At 49.0% G+C, this 23,450-nt stretch overlaps 1 protein-coding gene across 1 annotated transcript in view; it reads left to right on the top strand.

Annotated features, from left to right (window-relative positions):
* Positions 1–54: 54 nt before the first annotated feature.
* The window catches only part of DLX4 (distal-less homeobox 4), an 83,082-nt gene continuing 59,686 nt past the window's right edge, over positions 55–23,450 (top strand). The window contains exon 1 of the mRNA XM_069634367.1: positions 55–452. Within this exon, the coding sequence (XP_069490468.1) occupies positions 164–452 (289 nt within the window). The 5' untranslated portion in view covers positions 55–163. The remainder of the gene's footprint in view (positions 453–23,450) is intronic.

Genomic DNA, 23,450 nt, shown 5'->3' with positions numbered 1-23,450 from the left:
GCCCAATGGGAACGGAGCGGGCGTGGCGCGCGGCCCAGGGGGCTCACGCTGCTCTTAGAGGCGCGCGGTCGTGCGGCTGCAGGATTCCCTGGTAGGTGCGAGGCTGCAGGAGCAGCGCCCGGAGCAGAGCGCGCCCCATGGAGTCCGCTGGCCCCCACGCATCATGAGCGGTTCTATGGCCGAGAGCCTGCTGGGCTCAGACCACTCCAAAGCCGCCTTTCTGGACTTCGGGCCAGGGGCCCCCTCGCCGCAGAGCCACTACCCCCTGCACGGCTTCCACAACCCCGCCGATGGGCCATACGGGGGCTCGGCCTATGGGGCGCGAGCCCTGGGTTACCCCTACAGCCCTCACGGACACCCGCAGCACCATGGCAGTGCTTACCTGCCCTACCACCAGGGGCAGCATGGAGGGGGTCTTGGACACGGGAGCAGCCGCCTGCAGGAGGAGGCGGGTGAGTGTCGGGTTTCCTTATCCAGAGTGCACTTCACAATCACTGGGTACCCTAGTACTACCCAGCCTCTTCTGCACCATTCGCCCGAGTGTACCATCGCCTGTCATCTGATTGCAACTCTTACATGTTCCCCATAAAGGTGAATCCGTCCACCTGCACCTCTCTCGTTGGCATCTCGGGGTCTTTTCTCCTTTCCATCATCTGTGTGTAATTCACACCTGCATGCTGACCTCGCCTCATGACTTCTGACTGGTTGGCACCCCTTACCTGTGCGGACCCTCCCCCCCCCCCCTCCGCTGATGCGCTTCCCTGGCCTCTACACCTTTGCCCTGTGTGCACGCCCCCTGTATGTATGTGCACCAATTTGCGAATTTGACTTGCACGCATTAATCTTTTTGCAACTCCCGTTACCTCTTCTCCACCTGTATGCACACCCCTCCCTCCCCGTGTGGGATGTGTGCCTTTCTACCTGTGTGCCCACTCTCCACCCACCGTGTGAACACGCGGATGAATTGTGTATTGCACTTTGTTTTTGCAGTAATAAAACGCTCCAATCCCGAAGGCATCTAGGCGCTAGTGCAATTATGAGGGCCTCCGGCTGTCTATTGCAAGCGTATCGTCCTCTGTTAATGTAGCCCCCCTCTTCCCTTCCCAAACAGCTGCCGGAGGCAAAAGCGTGCAGCATTATTCGTGCACTTTAGGTAACCAGGCCGGCCTGGCACCGCCCTGTCTCTGATGGCCCCTGCTTCATCCACCACAAAACGGTGTGCCCCATGGCATCGTTTATCCCGCTCCAACCGAATGCACCCTGGCACCCTTTACATTGTGTGCCCAGGGATGGACTGGCCTAGAGGGAGCTCTGGGGGTTTCCCGGTAGGCCTCTGGAGCCTGGGTCTCTTTTGGGTGGTATTTCCAAATGTTCTCATAGGAAGAAGGTTGGGATTGCTGAAAATGTGTAATATATGGGGGCACTTTAAGCATTATTTTAAGGGCCTATTTTGGTTCCCAGTCCAGCCCTGACTGTACCCCCTGCTATCCTTCATTTTTAATTATAGGTGTTCACATCGCGCTTCATGCAGGCCATTCCCTCGTCTAGGGGTTGTCATTTTTTGTTTGTTTGCCTCTATGTACCCTAGGCATTCACGTGCATCGTCCGGCCTCTTTTCCATCCTCTGGAAATAGATTCTGCCCATGAACACACACCCTTCCTTCCCTTTGCTCTCTTCTGATTGATGGGAACCAAGTGCTGCGTTTATTGGGGAGTCTGTCCCGGCTGCTACGAGCACCCCCCCGTCCCCTGGCCTGGATTATTTTTCCGCAGCATGGACGAGGCTGCCCAATTCCGTGCGGCGGGGTGGTTGTATGGCGAGTAAGGGGTTACATCTCCCAGCTTGGAGAGTCGGTGTAGCCCCGCGCCGGGGGTCTCCGGGTAGGCTCTACCCCGCGAGCGCGCGCGCGCGCACAGGCACGCGTCAGCCTCAATCCAGCCACAGCTTTTTGCTTTCCCAACATTATTGGAAAATGCTCCTGACAAACTCCAGATGTTTCCCGGCCCCGGGGCCCGCCCCGCGGATTCATGGGCTGTGAATCTCGCCCCGTGTAAATATGTGTTTGCTTTCGCTTTTACAAACACACTCGCTGTTATTATTATTTATTGGTGTGTTCATTTCACCAGGAAACCTCCAGGTGTGAAGGGGGTGGGTGGGGGGCGGGGGGGAGACATGGTGCTGTGGGCAGCTTCCTGTGTGTGGAGTGTATGGGGGTGGGAAGGCAGGCTCGGGCAGTTATTGGACATGTTCTCGCTGTCTGTCCCACAGAAACCTCTTCGTTTGGGTATTTTAAAAAGTGACACCACGATCCCAAACAATAAATGTCAACATTGTTGAGAATACGATTAACCAGTCCCACGTACGGCTGGCCCATTTTACCAGTACGATATGCAAGATTTCGGCGCACGATTTGCACTTTTTTTTCTCCAGGAGCACTTAAAGTGCATTCTGTCTTTTAATTCCCCAGTTCCCATTTTGAAACCACGCTGTTTAGCGATATGTCGCTCAAGTGAAGAGTTTCGTCGTGAATTGAACACCGTGCTTAATGTGTGGGGGTGTTTCCCCGGGGCTCAGTCCTGACACTTATTTGTTGGGCCCCGGAACTTATTGTCTCAGACTCAATCTAATTAGGAAGTGCTGATAGTCGGTGCATCCATCAACCACAATGAGCAGGTGCTAGCTGTAGTGTAACCCCAAATATGTCCACACCGTGGGCTGCAGTGGCGGGGAACTGCTCAGCCACAGTGTCACAGGAGTGCTGGACAATATTTGGAGCATGGCACTTTTATTGATTTTTTTCCAATTAATCACTCAATGAAAATGCGTTCCAGCAAAGATGTTGTGTACGTGGACTGGTCCGCCGTTACCTGTGCACCCAATTCTCGTTCCCCATTGGGTGTGTGTGAGGAGGCGGGAGGATAGAGAGATGCAGAGCTTAGATAAATCAGGAGACCAGGTGCTTGGCGACTGTTAGCAGAACACCTGATAGATCTCACGGCCTTTTAAGATATGTCGCAGTTACCCGCGAGCGCTTTGCGACCTGCGCGGAAGGCACCGCAGAGCGGCAACGCGCACCGTGGCTAATTCAGGGGAAATGAGGGTCGACGTTCACGCGCGTGACTTCATTCCCGTGCACCCCGGGAGTTGTGGCAGCCGGAGTCAGTGCGTGACTTGTCTGAAATGGCCAATTGTATTGTGTGTGCCCTGCAAACATTACAGGTCAGCACAGGGAATAATGTATAAGACACGCACGCACACACTGGTGTATAATTTTCCAGACAATAGTTTCCCGAATAAACCCCGAATCTACAGCATTGCGCATTTATTTTGGCGCAGCTTCTGTCCCCCCATAGTCCCTCTCGCGCATACGTTGCTTGGTGGGGTTCTGGAGACAGCCCCCCCCCCCCCCGCCAGCGGTGGTGTCGTCCTCAGCCGGAGCGACTCCACGGTGCGGCTGAGGCCTGTGGGCAGCTCTCGGCATAGATACCCGCTGCCACCGGTTCCCCTGCAGACAGAAACGTATCTTTAGCTTCCGAAAATGCCTCCACAGTGCTGGAAGCCGAACTCTCGGTTCAAACCCGTGCAGAGTACGGGCCGCGCAGTCTCCCGGCGCACAGAACGCCGTGTTGCGTTTCCGCTAGTAAGCGTGGGACTCGGCGGCCCGCACACCTCTTCCGCAAGCGCGGTTCTGCAGCTGACCCTCGCAGTGAGGCCCACGCCGGTGCCTCCGGGCACAAGAGGCCTGGCTGCGGAGGCCGCTGCACCCCTTGCGGGAATAATGTACGGACATATTCCGCGGACACCCGATCAAAGCAAGTGTGGGCATGGGCGCACTCCTGTGTGTGTGTACACACACAATGAGTGGGTATATAACGGGCAGACATCTCTGGCGTGCTATACATAACACGCATGTCCACAGCATAGAGAGAACGAAGTCCTCGTTCACAGACGCACGTTACAATTGCAAAGCCCCATTGGAGAACACTCAGGCGTGTGTTCGCGTTTTATTTCAAGACTATCTTTGTATAAAGGAGAGTGCCCCCACGGGCAATATTTGGGCATAATTATCAGCAGACTGGCAGTGGCAGGACGGGGCGTGAAAAGGCTCTTGTAGGGGCTGAGAGGAGGTCGAGGCGTGCACGCCACACGCACTGCGTGCGGCGGCCCCGTCTTTTTAAAGGGACGTTTGCTCGCTCCGCTTTTCTTCTCCTTGGCATGCGTGCTTCGCATCGGCGTGGATCCGGGGTAATAAACGGTTGAACGCCGCCGGGTGCGGTCTGAACCCACCCTCCAAACCGTGTATACGGCAAGTGCGTTAATCTCGGGCGATCTGTCGAAAAGGCTAACGTTCTACGGTGAGGAGCCTGTTCACACTGCGGGCTTCATAGCCAGATAATGCCCGCTGGGCAGTGAGCGGATTTCCATGGTAGGAGGAGGAGGGGTACCGATGCCTCGAGCTGGGGAATTGTGTGGCACTTAAACAACTCGCGGTCGAGGGACTCCTCTGTCATTCACAAATAGCAAAAGGAGGCTCCCCGCCTCGGGCACCATCTCCTCTCTGTCCTCTGCCCTTGGGTGCCTGCGCGCAGGCACTGGGGGTGCTTTATTCTTTTTTTTTTATTATTTGTAATTTATAGTTTATTACAAACTTTTATTACAAAACATTCACTTTTGTTACAAAACATTCACTTCACCACTAATGCTTTATTCTGTACATGCTGAAGGCAGGCACCCTTCTGGAGAGAGGGGCTACTTGCGGCAGGGTCGGCCACCTCCGGAAAGTGGCGAGTACGCCAACGTTTGCTTCTTTGTGCAAGACACACAGCCAGGGAGAGCTGAAGTTGGGCCACTTGTGACCTTTAGTCCTGCATGCACTGACATTACAGGGGCCCCGCCGCGCTACTGTAGGGACTGGGCCCACCCGGCCCTCTTTGAATCGGACAGCAAGGCGGAAGAAAAAGCATTCTCCAGAGTGGGTGCGCAATTTCGGGGCACGTCTGTACGTGATGTGCTGGCCACAGGTCGGATCCCGGCAGGGCTGACTCGGCCTTTTATCGGTTCATAAAGGGAGTACTGATTTCGGTTAGTTAATAATTCTATGTCAATAATTGTTTGTGAACTTCTTAGGGGAAAGCGCCATATAAATAACAGAGTATTCATATTGTGTGCTTTGACGCCATAATGAATGGCAGGAGGCGCTATACAAATACAATATTGCATAAGGGAACATAGAATGAGCGCACTTAATGCAGTCATTTTGCCCGGCGTCTTGCAATATGCATAGTGATATTTTCTCACCTCTCTATATTGTAAATGCAGATTAAAATGTACGGAGTAATATAACCCGAAGAGAGAAATGTTTAGTAATTCAACCCGCAGCCTCAAGCGTTCTATCGCAATGGTGCTGCGAAGCCATAACAAAGGAAGATTGGCGCTTTCGAAATCATCGCAACGAGAGCACAGCAATCCTCATCGTGTTCGGCCTGATTCACGGAAGCGTTTTATAATAGTACAATCCCATAGCGAAACGTTCCGTGAATCAGGCCCCCAAGAATGCGTTGTATATGTGTTTCTTATAGTGAAATGAATACGAACAAATTCACTGCACGCCGGATTTCCGCCGCAGTAAAATGTGTGCATTATTACACTCCTCAATGGCGGTTTCTGGCTTTGAAACTGTGATCGGGATGGGCATACAGCTCATCGAAGCCTAGCCTGCCCTGCGCGCCGCTCCCCACCCCCCCTGTGGACGGCGTGATTTATAGCACAGGGGGCTTTGCCAGGGCGAGCCAGGCCTCCGCGCGCGCCCAGTAGTGATTTATGGACGGCTGAGGCGGCGGTTTCTGGATTTGAACCTGGGATCGGGGTGGGCCCGCAGCTCCTCGAAGCCTGCCCTGCTCCCTGCGAGCCTGGAGGCCGTGATTTATGGGGGGCTGCGCAGCACCGACTTGTGGATGGCCGGCGAGAGGTGCATCGGCAGGTGGAGCGGGCCCGGCGCACGCGCACTGCTTGCCTCACAAGTGTCCGAGGTGAGACTTGTCAAAGCGCAGAGAAGAGCTGATCCCAAAACAAAACACATGACGGCAATTATCGGCGCGGGCGCGCGTGACACGTTCGCTGCAAACGAGCTTCTTTCCGAGCAGCGCTGATCCCGGGTCTGTCACCGAGGAAGCGTGCATGAGGCATGTTTGATTCATGGACTTTTTTTGGCACGGTTCAAAGTGACTTTGGAACTGTGCAAAGTTTTTTTTGCTGTGCAGAGTCACTTTGAATAGTGCAAAAAATTCCATGGATATCATAGAGTGTTGAATAGAATATTACTTTTCATGCCAATATGGCTAGACACATGTTTTATTTGTTGCCATTCGAACCGCATTGCCCTTTCCCCCTTTGTGGCTCTATCGTAATGATTGCGCATTTATATAGCGCCCCATGGCCGCTTCCTTCCCTGTCAAGCGCTGTAAACATAGGTGTGTATATTACCCGATGAAATGAAAAGCAATGTGTGCCTCTCGGGGGGATGGGCGTCTACGCCCGCGGTTGGAGTAACGCCCGTCTTTAGCCGGCATCACACATCGCTTTCGTGCGGCCTCCGGTGATGTTTTCCTACAAATGCGCGTATTCATATATTAGCTACTTTGTGTTAATTTCACAACTGTTTAATTTTTACGTTGAATATGTGTTGTCTTTTCCACAATTTGTTTTAAATATTTGGGAACAGCACATGCCTGTGCCCCACGCGTGAATCCCTTTTGCTATATTGAAAACCTTAGACGTGGCATTCCCTCCGCAGACATTCCCTCGCTTTTAAATGTTAAACAGCGCCATCGTGCTGCCTGCTCCTGGGCGCTTTAGGGCAGGACAGCGCGATGCAGTGGCGCGAGAAGCCGCGGCTCGCGCTAGCGCTGGGACACACGATGATGCCCACTCTGCTGTCTCCGACTTGAGTCCATGCATATACGGCTGTATCGCAAATACATGTATGGCTCCCCGCAAACGTGCTGTATATATAATAGAGCTGGTCAAAGCGAAATGCCCTGTCCTCCTTGGACGCTTAGATGCACGCGCCGCATCTAACAATACTGTTTTTCTTGAATAGCGCCGAAATAACAGAAGACAGGATTCTGCCGGGATTCCAACCTGCCAGATATATCAGGGGCGAGCGCTTAGCTCACTGGGCTATCTTGACCTTAAACACGCCATAAAGAAATACGCGTTATGTGACCTGCACACGAGGCCCCCAGAGCTTTGCCACACCCTGGGTCCCTACATTTGATCTGTGGGGGTTGGACGCCTGCTTTCTCCTGGGTGATGGTTGTTTTAGGCGCCCGACATTGCCCCTAATATTGAGGGCTCCTGTTGGCCTAATGGGGCAGAGCCGGTGTAGGGCCTGCGTGCAGGACTGTATCATGGTGTATGGTGTGCTGGCAGGTTTGGGGTGGTTGATGGGATGGTTGCTGTCCGTGTGTTGTCTACGCCGTGCTGCCATGTTGGCAAGAGGTTGGGTTGGCTGTGCATAGTGTTGGCAGCGGGTGCGTTCACCGAGGGCGGTTGTGTTGGTTTACGAGATGGAGTGTTTTGGATTTAGTTTCAGGGTTTATGGCTTTTTGGGGGGAGGTCCTGTTTATTCTCCGGGAGCTGGGTAGGCAGGTGGCAGCAGAGCAGACCGGGAGGATTTGATGGTGTTAGGGGGTGACCTCTTGGCATCACAGTGTATTTACCTCTGGATATTTCACGAGCTTCACCCCCCCCCCCCCCCCCGACCCCTTTCAGTGGCATGAATGCGATGATAAAAAATATCCTTTAGGAAAAATGTTGCTTTGGTCCCAAAGCATAATGTTTTTTTCTCATTTATTGTTGCCCTCGCGTGTAGGCTGCTGAAGTCTGTTGGTTAACGAGAAGGGAGGGGCACGCGGGGTGAGCCCCGTTTAAAATAAGGAATGGGAGGAGGTAAGAGGTACATGGACATCGAAGCAAATAAGCAAGGTGCCCGCAAGCGGGCACAGCGGTGCCCAGTGCGGGTGGGTAGGGGGCGTGCATTTGCTCCGTGCTCAATAAGGTTGTGACATAAAGCCCACAGTCCATGCATTGGTGGCCGGGCGTTGGAGGCTGTTGGTTTGGTAGCGTCTTGTCGTTTAATGGCCGATATTGGCAACTTGGCTGTTGTCTGGCCAATGTCGAATACTGGGTTAACTTCAAATACAGAGCCTCGTACCTCTTTGCTCCGCCATTTTATTTCCCAGCTCATGTTTTTACCAGCACTTGTGGGCATTGAATTTGGAATACAAGCTTGATTTTGATGCACAGTGGGGAACCACGGAATCCAGATTTGTAATCTGTCTTTCCCTATGGGTTTATAAAGGGATGTGTGCGGATAACCGAGGTTTGCCGAAACTCCAGCAAAGTCCTATTCAGTGCAGAGCATTTGCAGGGATGCAACTACTGATTTCCTGAGCAGGAGTTAAACGCCACTCCTGGGTATCGGGCATCGCCCACTGCAAAGCCCAGTGCAAACCCCTGCGTGCAAAGTCATTGCAAAGTCATTTTTGGAGTACAAAATATCTGTGCACTGACTTTGCATGGCAAAAACACAATTTGCACAGTTCCATGAATTAGTGTTTGTGTCGGCAGTGCAAAGTCACTTTGAACCGTGCAAACAATTCCATGAATGAGCCCCTTAATGTCTTGGGTACGAATAACTTCTTGTGACATTAAACATGTTAGTACAGCATTGCTAATCAAATAGGTTTGTTTGCTAATCAAACATATTTAATTAGCAAACTCTGCTAATCAGCTTTTGAAAACTAATTAATGCCTTGACTTCAAATAATTTCTTTTTTTTTTGATAGGTCTGCATGTGGTTAAAAGCTTTTGGGGTGCCCTAGTGGCCAACTCTTGCCAATGAGATGCAGTAGTGCCAACGCTGTGCTTGTGAACCTGGCAGTGGGCACTAGGATAGCGGGATCAAGGTTCCCTGGGCTGATTGGCACTTTGCCCTTTTATTCCTGCGTTCATTTGCCCTTATTTATGCCCTCTGACCATTTCTGGCCTGCAACTGTTCAACTTAGCGAGCCCGGTTTGTTGTGCGACTCCCCTGCTTCTTGGCCAAAGCACCTTCTTATCTGCTTTCTGAGAGACTGTGTAGGTTGTGGATGTTTTGTATTTGTTACAATAATTGCTACAGTATCTATGAGAGATCTCACACTATCAATTAAACTCGGTATTAAGTTCAGCCCCGCCCTCTCCCAAAATCATATACGTGCGCGTCACCTGTCTTGTACGTAAGGAGCATGCATGAAATGGGAATTAGCGGGTGTATTGTTGTGGAAGTATATTTCGTTAATGTAGGAGACATCACATTTCTTATTCTGTCATTAATCCATCAGAATTGCTCTGCAAATGAGACCATGTTTCATGGTCGCTTGACGGAAGGTGGAGATGGGGGGGTCTGTAACTTGTGGTTTGCCACGTATTTTGGGCTACTACTCCCATGATGCCTCACCATCAACTATGCTGGCTATTGCTGCTGGCAGTTGTAGTGCAGGATATTTGGAGTACCAATAGTTGCAGACCTCTGACCTAAGCTTATGTCCCTTTCCGCCAGTTCATGCTTCTTTAGTAGCCACCAATTTAGTGAATCAGAATTGTATGTACCCTCGCTACAGGCCTTTGTTTGGAAACTCAGCACTGCATGGAAGTACACTGGTAGCAATGGAAGCAAGTTGAGGCACACCCTTGTCGCCCGACCTTAGGCCCTTATTGGACCAGTAGACACTTATTTTATTTCTTTCATTTATATAGCGCCCAGACCCGGAGGTATCACAGCGCTTGTACAGGTGGTGCAGCACGGTCAAAAGTAGTAGATAACAGTATACATAATAAAAGTCAGTTAGGCATATAGCCCAGTTTTTAGGAGTTTTTTTTAATACCGGGAGTGAATGTTCGTTTCTGATGTGATCTGGGAGAGTGTTGCAGAGGGTGTGGGAGTGGTCACGCAGCAGCCGGACCCCCCATACTTGCTTACTTTGGAATTTGGGGGTGAGTAGGGAGAGGCTTGATGAAGAACGGAGACATCGAGTCACTGGTTGTTTTAAAGTACATTTCTGCTTTTATTGGAAGCCAGTGAACTTCCCTTCCTGCTGCTGAGATGTGGTCGGGGAGTTTGAGTTCTAGGGCTGCCCTAAGTGCCTTATTTTGTAGGAGTTGAAGTTTTGCCAAGTTCTTTGAAGAGGTGCCGGTGAACAACATGTTGCAATAATCAAGCTTACTCCCAATGATAGCCTGTGCGAGGGTGAGGCAGTTTGTGGGAGAGATACATTTCCTACTCTGGGATATGAGTTTAGCGGTGTAAGCTGTGCAGGAGGCATGTGCGTTAATGTGGGGGGAGATGTCAAGTTCAGCGTCATTATAGACTCCCAGTGTCTTCACGTGTTTAGCGACCTGGATAGACATTCCATCAATGGGAAAGTAGGCAAATGATGGGTCCATGGTGTTTAGCCAGTGGGGGAAGTCTACAAGGAGAAGCTCAGTCTTTTCGTCATTGGGACAAAGGTTGTGGGTCGCATTCCAGTTCTGTAAAACACTGTAAGTCTGATTGATGACTTTGACGTCGTGGGCGTAGTTCCCTGAGATCGGCAGCAGGACCTGCGTGTCATCTGCAGTTTGTGTAAGGGATCCCTAGAGCATTGAGGTGATCAAAAAGCAGTTTGATGTAGGTGTTGTAGAGTGCTAGGGATATGCAAGATCCTTGAGGGACGCCACATGGAACGGGGGTGGGTCTGCGGATTGGTCACCTATGAAGACTTTGGAGATGCGTTCTCTATGGAATTATTTTATCCATTGAATTGCCTGGTGAGAGAAGTGAAAGTTTGAGGTGTTGGCAGAGCACATTGTGGTCTATGAAGTCAAATGCTGTGGACAGGTCAAGGAGGAGTAGAATGGCCAAGTTGCCCGAACCACATGTATGGTTGAGTTGGATTTTTCGGTCCAAGAGCTGTTTCTGTGCTGTAATTTGGTCTGAATCCAGATTATTTTGATCCTAGAATCAGATGTTGTTAAAGGCAGTTTTGAATTTGGGAATAGGCCACACGGTCAAGGATTTTGAGGAGAAAGGGGACAGTGGTGATGGGTGGTAGTTGGTAGGAAGGGTGGGATCGAGGGAGGGTTTTTTGGGAGACCCATACCATTTTGAGGCATGTGGGAACATTGTTGGAGGTTAAGGAGGCATTGACAAAATCGTCGAGTGTGGTTTGCGCAGAGTTTGACAATGTGGGCAGGGCAGGCATCACCTTTGCAGTTGGAGGATTTGAGGTGCTGGACTGTGGTGGTGATGTCTTCTGTGGAGATGGCTGAGAAATGAAATTGCAGGGGTAGGGGGCTGAGGTAACAGGGGTGGGGCAAGGTTTGGACTGGAGTTGTTGTTTCTTAGAGAGGATGTTGTCTTGTCCCTTTGACAATTTTGTCTGGGAGGGCTGTTTGAATGGTGGTTCACCAGGCTTTTTAGATGTGGATACGTGAGGGCTAGGGGCTCGGTGTTCAAGTTCTTTGAGTATGGAATACTGTTCTTTAACCTTATTGTAACCAACTGTATCATGTGCTCCAACTGTACACCCTTGTAGCCCGACTGTGTCCCTTATTGGACGAGTAGACCCTTGTAGCCGGACTGTATCACTTGCTGGACCAGTAGACCCTTGTAGCCCGACTGTGTCCCTAATTGGACCAGTAGACCCTTGCAGCCGGACTGTATCACTTGCTGGACCAGTAGACCCTTGTAGCCCGACTGTGTCCCTAATTGGACCAGTAGACCCTTTTAGCCCGACTGTGTCCCTAATTGGACCAGTAGACCCTTATAGCCCGACTGTATCACTTGTTAGACCAGTAGACCCTTGTAGCCAGACTGTATCACTTGCTGGACCAGTAGACCCTTGTAGCCCGACTGTATCACTTGTTGGACCAGTAGACCCTTTTAGCCCGACTGTGTCCCTTATTGGACAAGTAGACCCTTGTTGGCCAACTGGATCCCGTCTTGTACCAGGAAAACGTTGTGGAATGACTGAATCACTTATTGGACCAGTTACTGAAGCATTTTCCTAATGTTTCCTCGTGCCCACATTTAAAAAATAGAGAAGTGTTTGACAACATAAAACCCTACAATTTTCAGAGCCCTATGCGTAGGCCAACCATAAACCAGTGGTTACTGGGCCTGGAAACAGTAAAACGTGTTTAACATGAGCTTCAGGGAATCCTCTGATGTACTTGAATGCGTGAATAAAAAATGCTTGTACGCCATGCGTGTTCATCATGTGTAAACCCAGCTCCTTGATAATGATTCGGAACAAAGTGTTGTTTCTAAGCGCAAAAGCCCCTCTCCTGCCTACTCCCACTCTGGCTTTCATATCCGCACTCCAACCCCTTGGTAATGTCAGTACAGTTTGCATGACATGCTTCCACTATCGGAGCAAAGGGCTTTCCGCAAAACCATGGGCAAAGGATGGGTCACAAAACCGGAGGAAAGGATAGGCCGCAAAATCTCTGAGAACCACAGATGCCACACCTGGTTGAGCTGGCCTGCCACTGTGTCTCCACGCCTAATTGTTTTCATGACCACATTCCATTTAAAACGTAACTTTAGTACAAGTACTCCCCACCCCCCAGCCGTTACATCCAGGTATTGCTGTTCCAGCCGAAATGTAATACCAGTATGTTAAGTTACTAAAATTTATACCGCGCTCCGCTTCCATGTGCATGGTCTCCAGGCGCAGTGGGGTTAGGTTTGGGGGGAGAGGGAAAATGGGAAAATGCAAGATGGCGTTGCTGTTGTGTTGGTGCATGCAGACCAGAAATGCTCTGATCTCTGCATGCAGGTCTGTTTCTCGGTGCTCTGTGTCTAGTGAATAGAGGCAGTGGTGTCCAGAGGGCTAGGTCATGTGACACTGGCAGGGGCATCTAGGTTGGCTGTAGAGGTGTGGGGCTCAGTTGGGACAAGTATTATAGTGTTGTATGAGTGGCTTAGTGGTCTGTGTATGGTGTGCTTGAGTGTAGAACTTAAGAAGGTTAGTGGGGGGTCAGCGGGTAGCTCTATTCTGAAGTGTCTGTGGTAGGGGTGCACATTCGGGTGAGGCGAAGCCATGTGGCATCCAGGTGTGGGTTGGTATTCCTGCTGTGGGCAGTGTGCCACAGTGGTTTCTAGATGATAGTGGTAAACCTGGGGGTGGGGGGCAGTGGGAAAGGCATTGTTGCGGCCGGCTTGGCCTCACCTCACTGGAGCCCCAAGGGCCTGGGCCCTGCACACTATGTATAAAAGCACACGGAGACAGGGAGCTCTGCAACCATCTTTTATTTCCTCTACAGGTTTCTGTCCCTCCTCTTCCTCCCCTTCTCCCCTTGTCCTTGGCTTCCCTCTTCTTCCCTTAAGGTGGTTCTCTCCTTAAGGTGGGCTGGCCATGTTTTCACGTCCCCACAGGCATGGGAAGCATGAGGCAGTGCGTACCAATCCAACAGTGGTTTAGAGTAATTCCTGAGAAAGGTTCGGAGTAAGGATTCCAGATAAGGCAGAGACCATATACTGGGACACCAGACAGAAAATGAAAGTTTGGCAGAGTTTACTGTGGAAAACTACTGAGTGAGAACAAAGTAGGGCACAAATAACATTGGGACACCAAGGGCCAGATGTGCTGTGGGAGACCTGTGGGCGATATCAGAGCATAGCACAATATTGCTATTGAGGACAGGGCTGCATCGTTTGTGGTCTGGAGTGCAGTAGGGTGGCCGGGTCACTCGCTGTTCTTTCAGGTCAGAGGGTGGTTCATGCCAGCAGAGGTGGACTACTGTGATCAGCCAGACACCAGACTCTCAGGCCGGTGAATGCTGCCCAAGGCTTCACTGCAGCCTCTCCTTGGTCGCATTTGAAAATTGGGGTTGGAAAGAAGCCACTGGCTGCTGAGATTGGTGCTCTGGTGGAAATTCCAGAGTCCAGGAAATCTGACTATACTCCTGCAGTGGCAAACACCCCAAGGACACGTCTACTCGCCATATCAAACTAACAAAACCAATAGCCTTCAATAGCCAAATCACAAGGTGCGGCGCAATGTTCCAACTCTACCCAACAATTCCCAGCAGCGGCCCACCATCCTGGAATCCTCATTTTCAGCATTCTGTCCTATATAGCTGGAAATTTGCAAAGCTTTAAGGAGATATTTTTTTTTTAGCTTGACCATAATTCGTTATCTGCTGTTTCTTTTATTTAATGTTTCTTTCTATTTTATACTACTATCATTCGTTGTATTGTATGATGATGTTGTGAACTGTGCACATGGTTTGTTTATAAATCTTATGTATCTTTTACTGCGCCCCACTGCCTTCCAGACAAGGTGCACTTTATACAGTAAAATAAATGGAGGCCCACCAACCCAACATCAGTAGACGATCATGAGCTCTTACGCCAGCTACTAAATCATTTCTTGCTGTTCATCTGGCATTGCCCAAAAATATCCACCCATCACTCAATGCTTTTTATCAACTAGATTTTCCATGGGGGTTGTTCCAGGTTCTGTGTATGTTTTAGTCCTGCTGAGAATATGGCCCTCATTGCAAGTTTGCCGGTCCGGCATGTCCGGCACTGGTAAATCACTATGGGTCTGGCAGCAACCTGCCAGTTTTACCGGCACAGCTACCGCCAGACTCGTAATGAGCCCCAATGTCTTAAAGTCGTCTAGGGATTCAAATTAAGAATTGATGAGCAGGACCTAAAAGTAACTCCTGGGTATCAAACATTGACCGGTGGCCAGCAGCTACCACTGAGGAACCAGGCACTAATACATAGATTCCAAAGATCTAAAATCCACATGAAATGTAAACCGATCACATTGTTCATTATTTATGACCGGTTATGCTTTAAATGTGTTCAGATGTGTTTTAATGTTTATTTATAGATTTTCCTAAAGGCACAGATTTACATTTACATAAGTGTGTTTGTTCAGCATCGTTGGGCGGGGGAGCCAAAAGTAGCTTCTGGTAGCTGTTGGTGTGAAGCTAACCAGGCTCTTCTATTTATTTATTTTGCATTGATTTATTGAATGCGTGTATGGCGCCATACAGCAGAAAGTGTTTCCAGGCGCCACAAGACAAAAGAGGGGTAAAAGAAGGGGGAGGGTGAGACATAGGAGAAAACAACAATAACGGTCCTACTAGGCTTTTCGACATTCGGATCGTGCAAGTGCAGTATCAAGAAGTGTAAGGGATAGGGGGCAGGACAGGGAAAGGATGGGAAGGGGACGGTAAGAGGGAGAAATGCTGCAGGGTGGGGGAATGGGGAAGGGGTGGGCGAGTTCAAAGGGGTGCCCAGGAGGCAAGTGTCAGGGGAGGCTGGGTAAGGTAATAGTGCAAGGGGAGGGGGAGGACCAGCCCAGTAGCAATCAGGAAAGGGATCCTGAGGACAAGTGCTCCCAGGGAAGGGCTGGACGAAGGAGACTCATAAGGGACACAGCATCCAGTCGTGGCAGAGGAGGAGACTAGCAGGGTGGGGGGAAGGAGGAGGAAAAAGGAAGGCCTTGAGGAGCTTCCGTAACTTAAGATCTGGTTCAAGACGGAGAGGGGCAGGGAGGCTGTTCCAGAGGGAAGCGCCAGCCGAAGAGAGAGGTCTACCCCCACGCACTCTGCATGGAGAAACGCCTGACCTGCAGAGAGTTGGAGCTAGAGGACCGAATGACTCTAGCAGGGAGGTATTTAGGGAGAGATAGTTGAATGTACTGCAGTACCAGGCCCCAGAAAGCATTGTGGATGATGCAGAGGGACTTGAATTTGAACCTTGCAACCACCAGGAGCCAGTGGAGAGATTTTAGGGCTGGAGAGATGTAGGGCCTGGGCTTCAGGCCAAGGATAAGTCTTGCAGCCCAAGGATAAGTCTTGCAGCCCTATTCTGGATTAACTGAAGAGGGCAGAGTGGGGAGAGAGCAAGATTAAGGAAGAGGCTGTAGCTGTAGCAGTAATAAAGCCTTCAGAGAACCAGAGTTTGGAGACATTGAGTTTCTAGGGGAAGGCGAGGAAAGGGAGAATGCCTCTGCCTCTATGCTACCTACAGGAACTAAAAGGCTCCCAGCCCCCCTCAATTCCCAACTGTGGACGCCACTGAGGACTTGTTTAGAGATTCTCAATCCTACGGACTTAGTTAAAATAAATCTTTATTGACTGTTCAAAGAGTACACAACATCCCTGAGAGGGAAGTGAAGAACTATTTTGAGACACAAAGTGACCAAAACCGCCACCACCCAATTAAAAATGGTCTTGGCAAAGCCAAATCTACCATACCTCTATTAGGAACCTATTTGCCACCTCCTCAACCATGTGACTATAGGGGGCTCTTCCAGAACCTCAGATCAAAGCAGAGTCAGAAAGCTTTCCAACCGTAGGATGTCCCAGTTGGGGCGACATCCTATCTCTGAATGGATAAGGGGGTTCTACCCTCTATGCAGTGTCTTAAATCCTAGAAATTCACCCGCCTTATATGCTATGTGTAAACATCTGATGGTGTGTTGGCCATCCAGGAAGCCGCCTAGATTGCCCTAAAGAGCCTGCTTGCCAATGGAGAGCATGTCAGTAGGTTTGACTTGTCCCAATGTACTGGGCTACTGTGTTTTCACGTTTTTGGGATCTTTCTTACTAGTTTAAGGTTATGTTAAGTGCTGTGGAAATTGACCAACCTTTTTTGACCTGTAACACAGTAAGATGACAGGTGACTTTTAAAAATAAATAAACGTGTAGAATATTGTTGTCTGTAACCTCTAAATCAGGTAAAAGAATACATTCAATATGATTAAAAAAGCAACATCAGTGGTCTCATACATTTGAAAATCGCTCATGTCTCTTCCATTTCACAGGGAAAAAAACATCTTAATTCTGTAGATTCAGCAGTACAAACTACCACATTAGGGTATATGGTTGGGGCACCCTGCAACAATGTGCTCTACTACCCTTTTTAGTTTTGGTTATTAGGCGGCATTGAAGCGCCACCTATATACCAAAATGATTCCATTAGAGTACAGCTAGGGAGAAATGGTGTTTGAGGAGGGACAAAAAGCTTGTGGATGTTTGGTTATTTACCCACCCGTTGACACCTTATGTCCATACTAATCCCTGTGGCCATTGCCACCCACTTCCTGCCCCTCCCTTCCAAAAACACATCCTCCTTGGATCTCTTGCATCCAGCCTTATCAAGCCTTGCCATCAAACTTGCTCGATGTGCCTTCCAGTCTTTTTTCAAAAACAGTCTTCTGCGAGTTAGACTTAATTGGAGCTGTAAACACGCTACTGGTGTAATAAAATCATCTTAACCAGAACTGCCTTCAGACGCTCTGTGCGTGCCCTTTACTGAAGTCCTGCTAAAAACAAGCATTGGCAAAGCCAACAGTTTTGGCTTGTTATATGTATTAGGCACTTGCCAAGCACTGCTGTTATATAACCAGATATTCATACCATTATGCAGCTGGTACCATTGGTGGCCAGTTAATATCATGGCAGTGCCTGGCAAATACCTTTCCCATGCATAGACAAAGCCAAAACTGTTGCTTTTCCAATGCTTGTTTACAGTTGCAGGTCTTCCTGAGTGGCTAAAAGCCAAGCCCCAGTTGCCCCTGCCAGTTTAAACTAATGCCTGCTTCATTTTCCTGCCCAAAGATGCGCGGCTAGTGCGCTCTACATTTCTAGGTCTAGTTAAATGAGCTGCAAGTTAATTGTATAATCTTTAGCAATTTCACGTTTTAAAATGTTTTGCGTATTGCCATTAATACTGAATTCGTACACATACTCCATTTTCCCCCTACAAAACCGGTTGGGTCTGTCGCTAGGCAACAGTAAACAAATGGGTGGATAGATCAGTGTAGCACAGTCTAGTCACTGTGTGGCCCTCCTGTGGCCCTTTAACCCAGTACCCCCACCCAAGTTCCTAGGAAAATCGCTGCATAAGAATATTTATTTTGTCTAACACAAGGGCCTACATCAAATGTTGGCCTCCAACTTAAGCTTTTTCCAAGCCGTTCTAATCTCAAAATTTGGAATGGCGTATAGCAGAATTGAGCAACTTAATTCGCTTTCAGTTAGGTTAAGAATCTTTGCAAATGATTCAAATCCCCCTCCAGCTTTTATCAATTCTATTCTCAAATGAGTTGCCCATGTCAGTTGCACAGTGAAGCAAAGCCGCAGGTTAACATTTTGGATGACCTCTTGGTTAAGATACAGCAAAAAAGGCAATAGAATATTTTTTGTTTTTTTAGATTTTTTTTAAATATAATTTTTATTTGTTATTATTACATATGAATAAATTGGATATAAATATACAGAGTCTCATAGTTTTGCTGGTGTCCAAAATATCTGTGTCAACCAATGAAAATTCACGGGCAAACAAAAGTGCACGATATTGGCCTCTGTAGGCTGAGAGGGATCTTGCCTGGCCCCGGTGGATAGGCAAGAGTGCAAAAAAGAAGTTAAAAAGCAAGGGTGCTAATGTATGCCAAAACCACCTATAACCAGAAGGGTTCTGCAACCTTCGGCTCGCCTATCGATCGTTCCATAACTATCGCAGCCAATGGAGGGGGATCATGGGAGTCGTAGTCTAAAACATCTGTCAGGCACAGGCTGCTGATCCCTGTAATACAGGAAGGCATTCAGGGCCCAGATTACAGAATGTTTGCACTGGCGCAAGTGCAAAGTTGCACGGTATTAGCACCAGGGCAAAGTATGCCCTATTTTTAAAAACACTAGGACACTTTAGCAAACGATTTGACCATGACAAGTGCAGTTTTTCATGGCATAAGCACGAGGGCAACAATTGCCCTCGGGCAAAAAAGATATATTTTTCCAGCATGATTGCAACAGGGCAAAGTTTGCCCTCGTGCTAATACGGAATGGTATTAGCACTAGGGCAAACTTTACCCTGGTGAAAATAATTGATCAAAAATGTATCTTTTTTGCACTATGGCAATTTTCGCCATGGTGCTTATACCCTGCTAAACTGCACTTGTCATGGTGCAATCGTTTTATAAAATGTCCCAGTATTTTTAAAAATAGGGCACACTTTGCCCTAGTGCTAATACCGTGCAACTTTGCACTTGCGCCGGTGCAAACTTTCTGTAATCTGGCCCCAGAAAGGCAAACATTGATGGAATTCATAACCTGAATCCATGATTACTTCTGCCGAGAGAAAGTTATTTTTCATCCATTGCGAGGAACATCCCATGTTTATGAGCTGCTAGGTTCAGAGCTAGGAAACACGCACAGGCCGAAAGGGGACAGGCGTGTGTCCTAAGTCCACACACACCAGCCTAAGCTTGACGTTATTCTTCCTCGCTCCTGCCATTCTGCTCCCCTACTCTGCAGCTTCCATGGCCTCCATGGTCTTTTCCTGCACTAGAATCTCCAGCTCAGATTCTACTGCATCCCTTGCTGCGTGAACGATTTTTCTGACCTTATGTGCGCTAGGAATCGCTTTAGGTTTTAACAGAATTTGGTGCACTCAGTGCTTAAGCCATCTGATTTTCTTATTAAAGAACTCTGCGAGCATGTCCTCCTCCTTGCATTAAGATCCAGTATATAGAACCATTTGGTCCAGTCTAATCGGTAGGGCAGCTTGGTTCCTCCATCCAAGCATTTATAATCCCTTCCCTTGCTGCGAATATCTTTGGAGGCCATTTTCCCCTTGAATGCAACGAGTGCTGGGAACATTGTATTGTATTCTATTGATCAGAGAAGCGCAACGCCCCCGGATTCTTCATGACGTACTTCTCGAGCGTCTCCTCGAACTTGTCGCTCATCATGCGCTCCCACTTGCCACTGGATATGAGAGAATATGGGGACCAACTATCGACCATCATCCTGAGAGGAAAGACGCTACACGCGCCATCTGTGGCCTGAAGCATAACGCACATGTTACTGAAGCTCGCAGGAGCTTACTCTGGCTGCCTATTCGACAAAGGCTACCATTTAAGGGCCTAGTCGCCTCCATGATGGGAGCACCGTTCCATCAAAAAACCAGAATAGCAAAGAATCCTATTAGACGTACTTTACGTTCTACTAACACCACTCTTCTGAGTCAACCACGTATCATCCTGAAGAAAATTGGGGGAGCCAGTTTTAATTCCTGGGCGCTGGCCCTGTGGTATCTTCTCCCCAAACATGTTGCTGATAGGGACTCAACTGCTCTCTTCAAGAAACATCTGAAAACCTTTCTTTTTGATGTTGAACTTGGTTAAATGACCTGAAAACACTCTAATACTTCAACATTCTAATACGCCAATACTAACTTATTAGTTCTGGCTTGCTCTCTTTTGTTTCTGTTCTGGTGCTTTTTCTTTGTCTTCCATGTTTTTCTTTGTAAGCGCCCTGGGGCCCATGGGTTCGTATAGAAAAATGCAGATAGATAGATTCGTATGTGCGGCTCAGGCATTTCACTTCAGCGCTGTCACCTGTGTGCATAGTTGCATTCCTCACGCGCTCTTCCTCTGAATTTGCCCTTATCAGACAATTGGGGCACTTCTGATTAATAACTGGACAGGTCCGAGAGTTCGCTGGATGGCCCTGTCTTCCACTGCGGAAACCTTTATTCCTCCCAGTCTCCGGTCTCTTCTTTTCTTCTTCCTTCCTGCAAATCATGCTGGGTGGGTTGGATACTCCATGGCTCAGATTGACTAATTTCTTCTCTTTTTTTGGCCTTTGTGCACAATTTATGCTCGACCTTCTTAGCATCTGTTACGGTTTCTGTGAGTGTTGATCAAATTACGAGGCAAACAAAACAAACCTACATTTTGTACCAGATAAACTGAATTCCACTCAATGAAAGCATATGAGACAGGCAAAGATCACCACTGTGTCCACATAAAAGAAGGGGGTACCTTATTTTGGATTCGATGGGGCACCTTTGGGGTACATCTGCTCAGGCACTTTTTTAGGCAGCACAAACAAAAGAGCAACACCTCAGGCTTTGTCTGAAGCCTGATAGGAAAGTGTCAAAATCATAGCAAAAAGAGGAGTGTCATGCCTCCACGTATCGCCTGGTTCCTCAGACATAGCCGCGGTTATGTCGAATGTGGCGCTTACCTCAGTGGCGCGTGCAAGGTCGTTCCTCGGCTCTTAAGCCGCGTGACTACCCTGGCTCCAGTTTTGCTGCGGTGGTGCTCTCAGGCCCTGCATCTGAGCGGCACCATGCACAGTCTCGGTGGCTCTGTGCAGCGGGACGCTGCCATATACTTCTTGCAACACCAACGTCAGCAGGTCTATGGGCGTTCCTATACAGGCACTCGGCTGTCCGCACAGAGTTGCCTGCCAACCTAGAGGATAGCACAGGGGTAACATGCTGGTCTTGGAAGCAAGACCACACAAAGCAACAGAGGTTCGAACTCGGATCCACGCCTAGAAACTGAACTTGGGTATTAAGCGCGTTATAAAAAAAAAAAAAAAAAACCTAGTTCTTGCACAGGAGTACAAAAGCAGGAGGTGTTAGCAACTCAGTGCGTCTCAAGTTCCTTGTTGCCTCGCTTTTCCCCATTCTATTCTTTTCTCTGTGCATCCGCTCTGAGTGTTTCTCTCAATCTTCTGTTTGCTTGCCTTTTAGCTCCCAGTTCTTACCTCTTTCATGAACTCTGAGCTCCTTCCTGCTACCTTGCTGCCTCAATCACCTTGCCTGTTCCTTGCTACCGATTACTCCTGCTCCTGTGTTTTACCTGTATGGTAGCCCAGTTCAGTGCCTGGCACTGTCTCTGCACCAGGTTAATCCTGGGGTATGCCTATCGTGGAGTAGCAAGAACCATCCTGCCTCTTTCCTCAGAGAGATTGTTTACTTGGTTGGTGAGTACAGGGTGGTACTTCAGCCTCACATTTACAAGAACCCAGTTTGGTATTCGTTGTGTCATTTCCTGCTCCCCAGAAAACTAAATCCGGTACGCACCAGCGCTCATTCATTCATTCATTCATTCATTCATTCATTCATTCATTTATTGTTTGCTTTTTGGACATTGTTTTTGAAAGTGCCCACAGGGTAACAGGAGGGAACATGGGATATTAATACAATTAAATACAGAGGGGAAAGGGACGGCCGAACCTATTAAGCCTTGTGAGTATTCAGAAGGTGCAAGTGCAGGAAGGAAGAGGTCAGTGGGGTAGGTGCTCTGGTGTCCATGCTCGAGAGTGAGCCGCAGATGAAGTGCAAGGTATGGTAAGTGCTATGCTGCCAGGAGCCGTGTTGGGTGGAAAGTGAGAATCTCCAGTGCGGTGGGTGTGCAGCGGCAAGTGCTGAAGAAGACAGATGCTGGGGAGCTTGGGTGTGAATTGTCAGAGGCCCAGAGGATGCATAAGGGTCCAAGACACCAATCGCAGCAACTGTGAAATCAGCACAGGAAGGAAGAAGGGAAGGAGGAGGAAAAGAGAAGTCTTTTGAGGTGTTTTCAGAACTTCAGAAGGTCCTGCTCAAGACAGAGCAGGAGGGGTAGGCCGTTTCAGGGGAGGAATCCAGCTGAGGAAAGCGAGCGACCTTCTGCTCTCTGTTTAGCTAAACGCTTTACACACAGAGTTGGTGCCAGAGGAGCGTACAGGTCTAGAAAAATAGTACTTGGTAAGAGAGAGTTGCAGATAGTGTGGTCCTCAGCACAAGACAGCCTTGTTCTTGATTAGAAGACAACCATAGTTATGTGATAAATCTGATGATGTCATCACTCCTTTCCCTAAGGTAGCCTCCGCTCAAGTGGCATGGGGACACATGAGGGAAGACAACCCTTAGGTGGATGACAGGACCTCATTGGAGAAAGTCACATACTCCCATTCCCTTTTAGGGATGTTCCCTCCCTTCCTTCTTCCTTCATGGCTCATTACAACGTTCTCCCTCAAGTCTGCTTCAAGTATTCCCCAACATCACGTAAGGAACAGTATTACAACAACTGAGACGAGGAAGAGGCAATGAGCAATGAGGATTACTCCTAATGCAAACCAGGGTCAGTGGTCTAGTTTCTGGTAAAATTCAGTTGGTCCGACATAGTTCATAACCAAGTTGGCAAAAGAAGCATGGAGTTCTCCAGTTCAAGGCAGCATGAAATACCGGCAGCGGCTCCGGACTCCAAGCAGCTACACAGAGCAAGAAGGCCAGCCTGGGAGCGAAGTGCTCGAGGAGGCTCTGTGGAGACCAAACAGAAGCACAATGAATCAAGGTGTGCTTCCGGACCACTACAGAGACTGGAAAGCCGACCAAAGCCCGAACAACTACTGGAGGTGCTGGCATGGACAGAAAGCAACACGAGAGGTGGAGAAACATCCGACTTGGGGATGCCATGAAGGCACAGAGAAAGACCCGGTGAGCCCAGGGAAAGGGTTTGGATGCAGAAGCACTGTCGGGCAGCAGAACGAAAGCCCTAGATGGTGGGACTGGGGTCTGGGACCCTGAGTACGAGCTTGGCAGAGACCAAGAACAGAAACC

Source organism: Ambystoma mexicanum, chromosome 13 (assembly GCF_040938575.1).
Source record: "Ambystoma mexicanum isolate Mex_15411 chromosome 13, UKY_AmexF1_1, whole genome shotgun sequence".
NCBI lineage: Eukaryota > Metazoa > Chordata > Amphibia > Caudata > Ambystomatidae > Ambystoma > Ambystoma mexicanum.
This window is presented reverse-complemented; position numbering and strand designations above follow the sequence as displayed.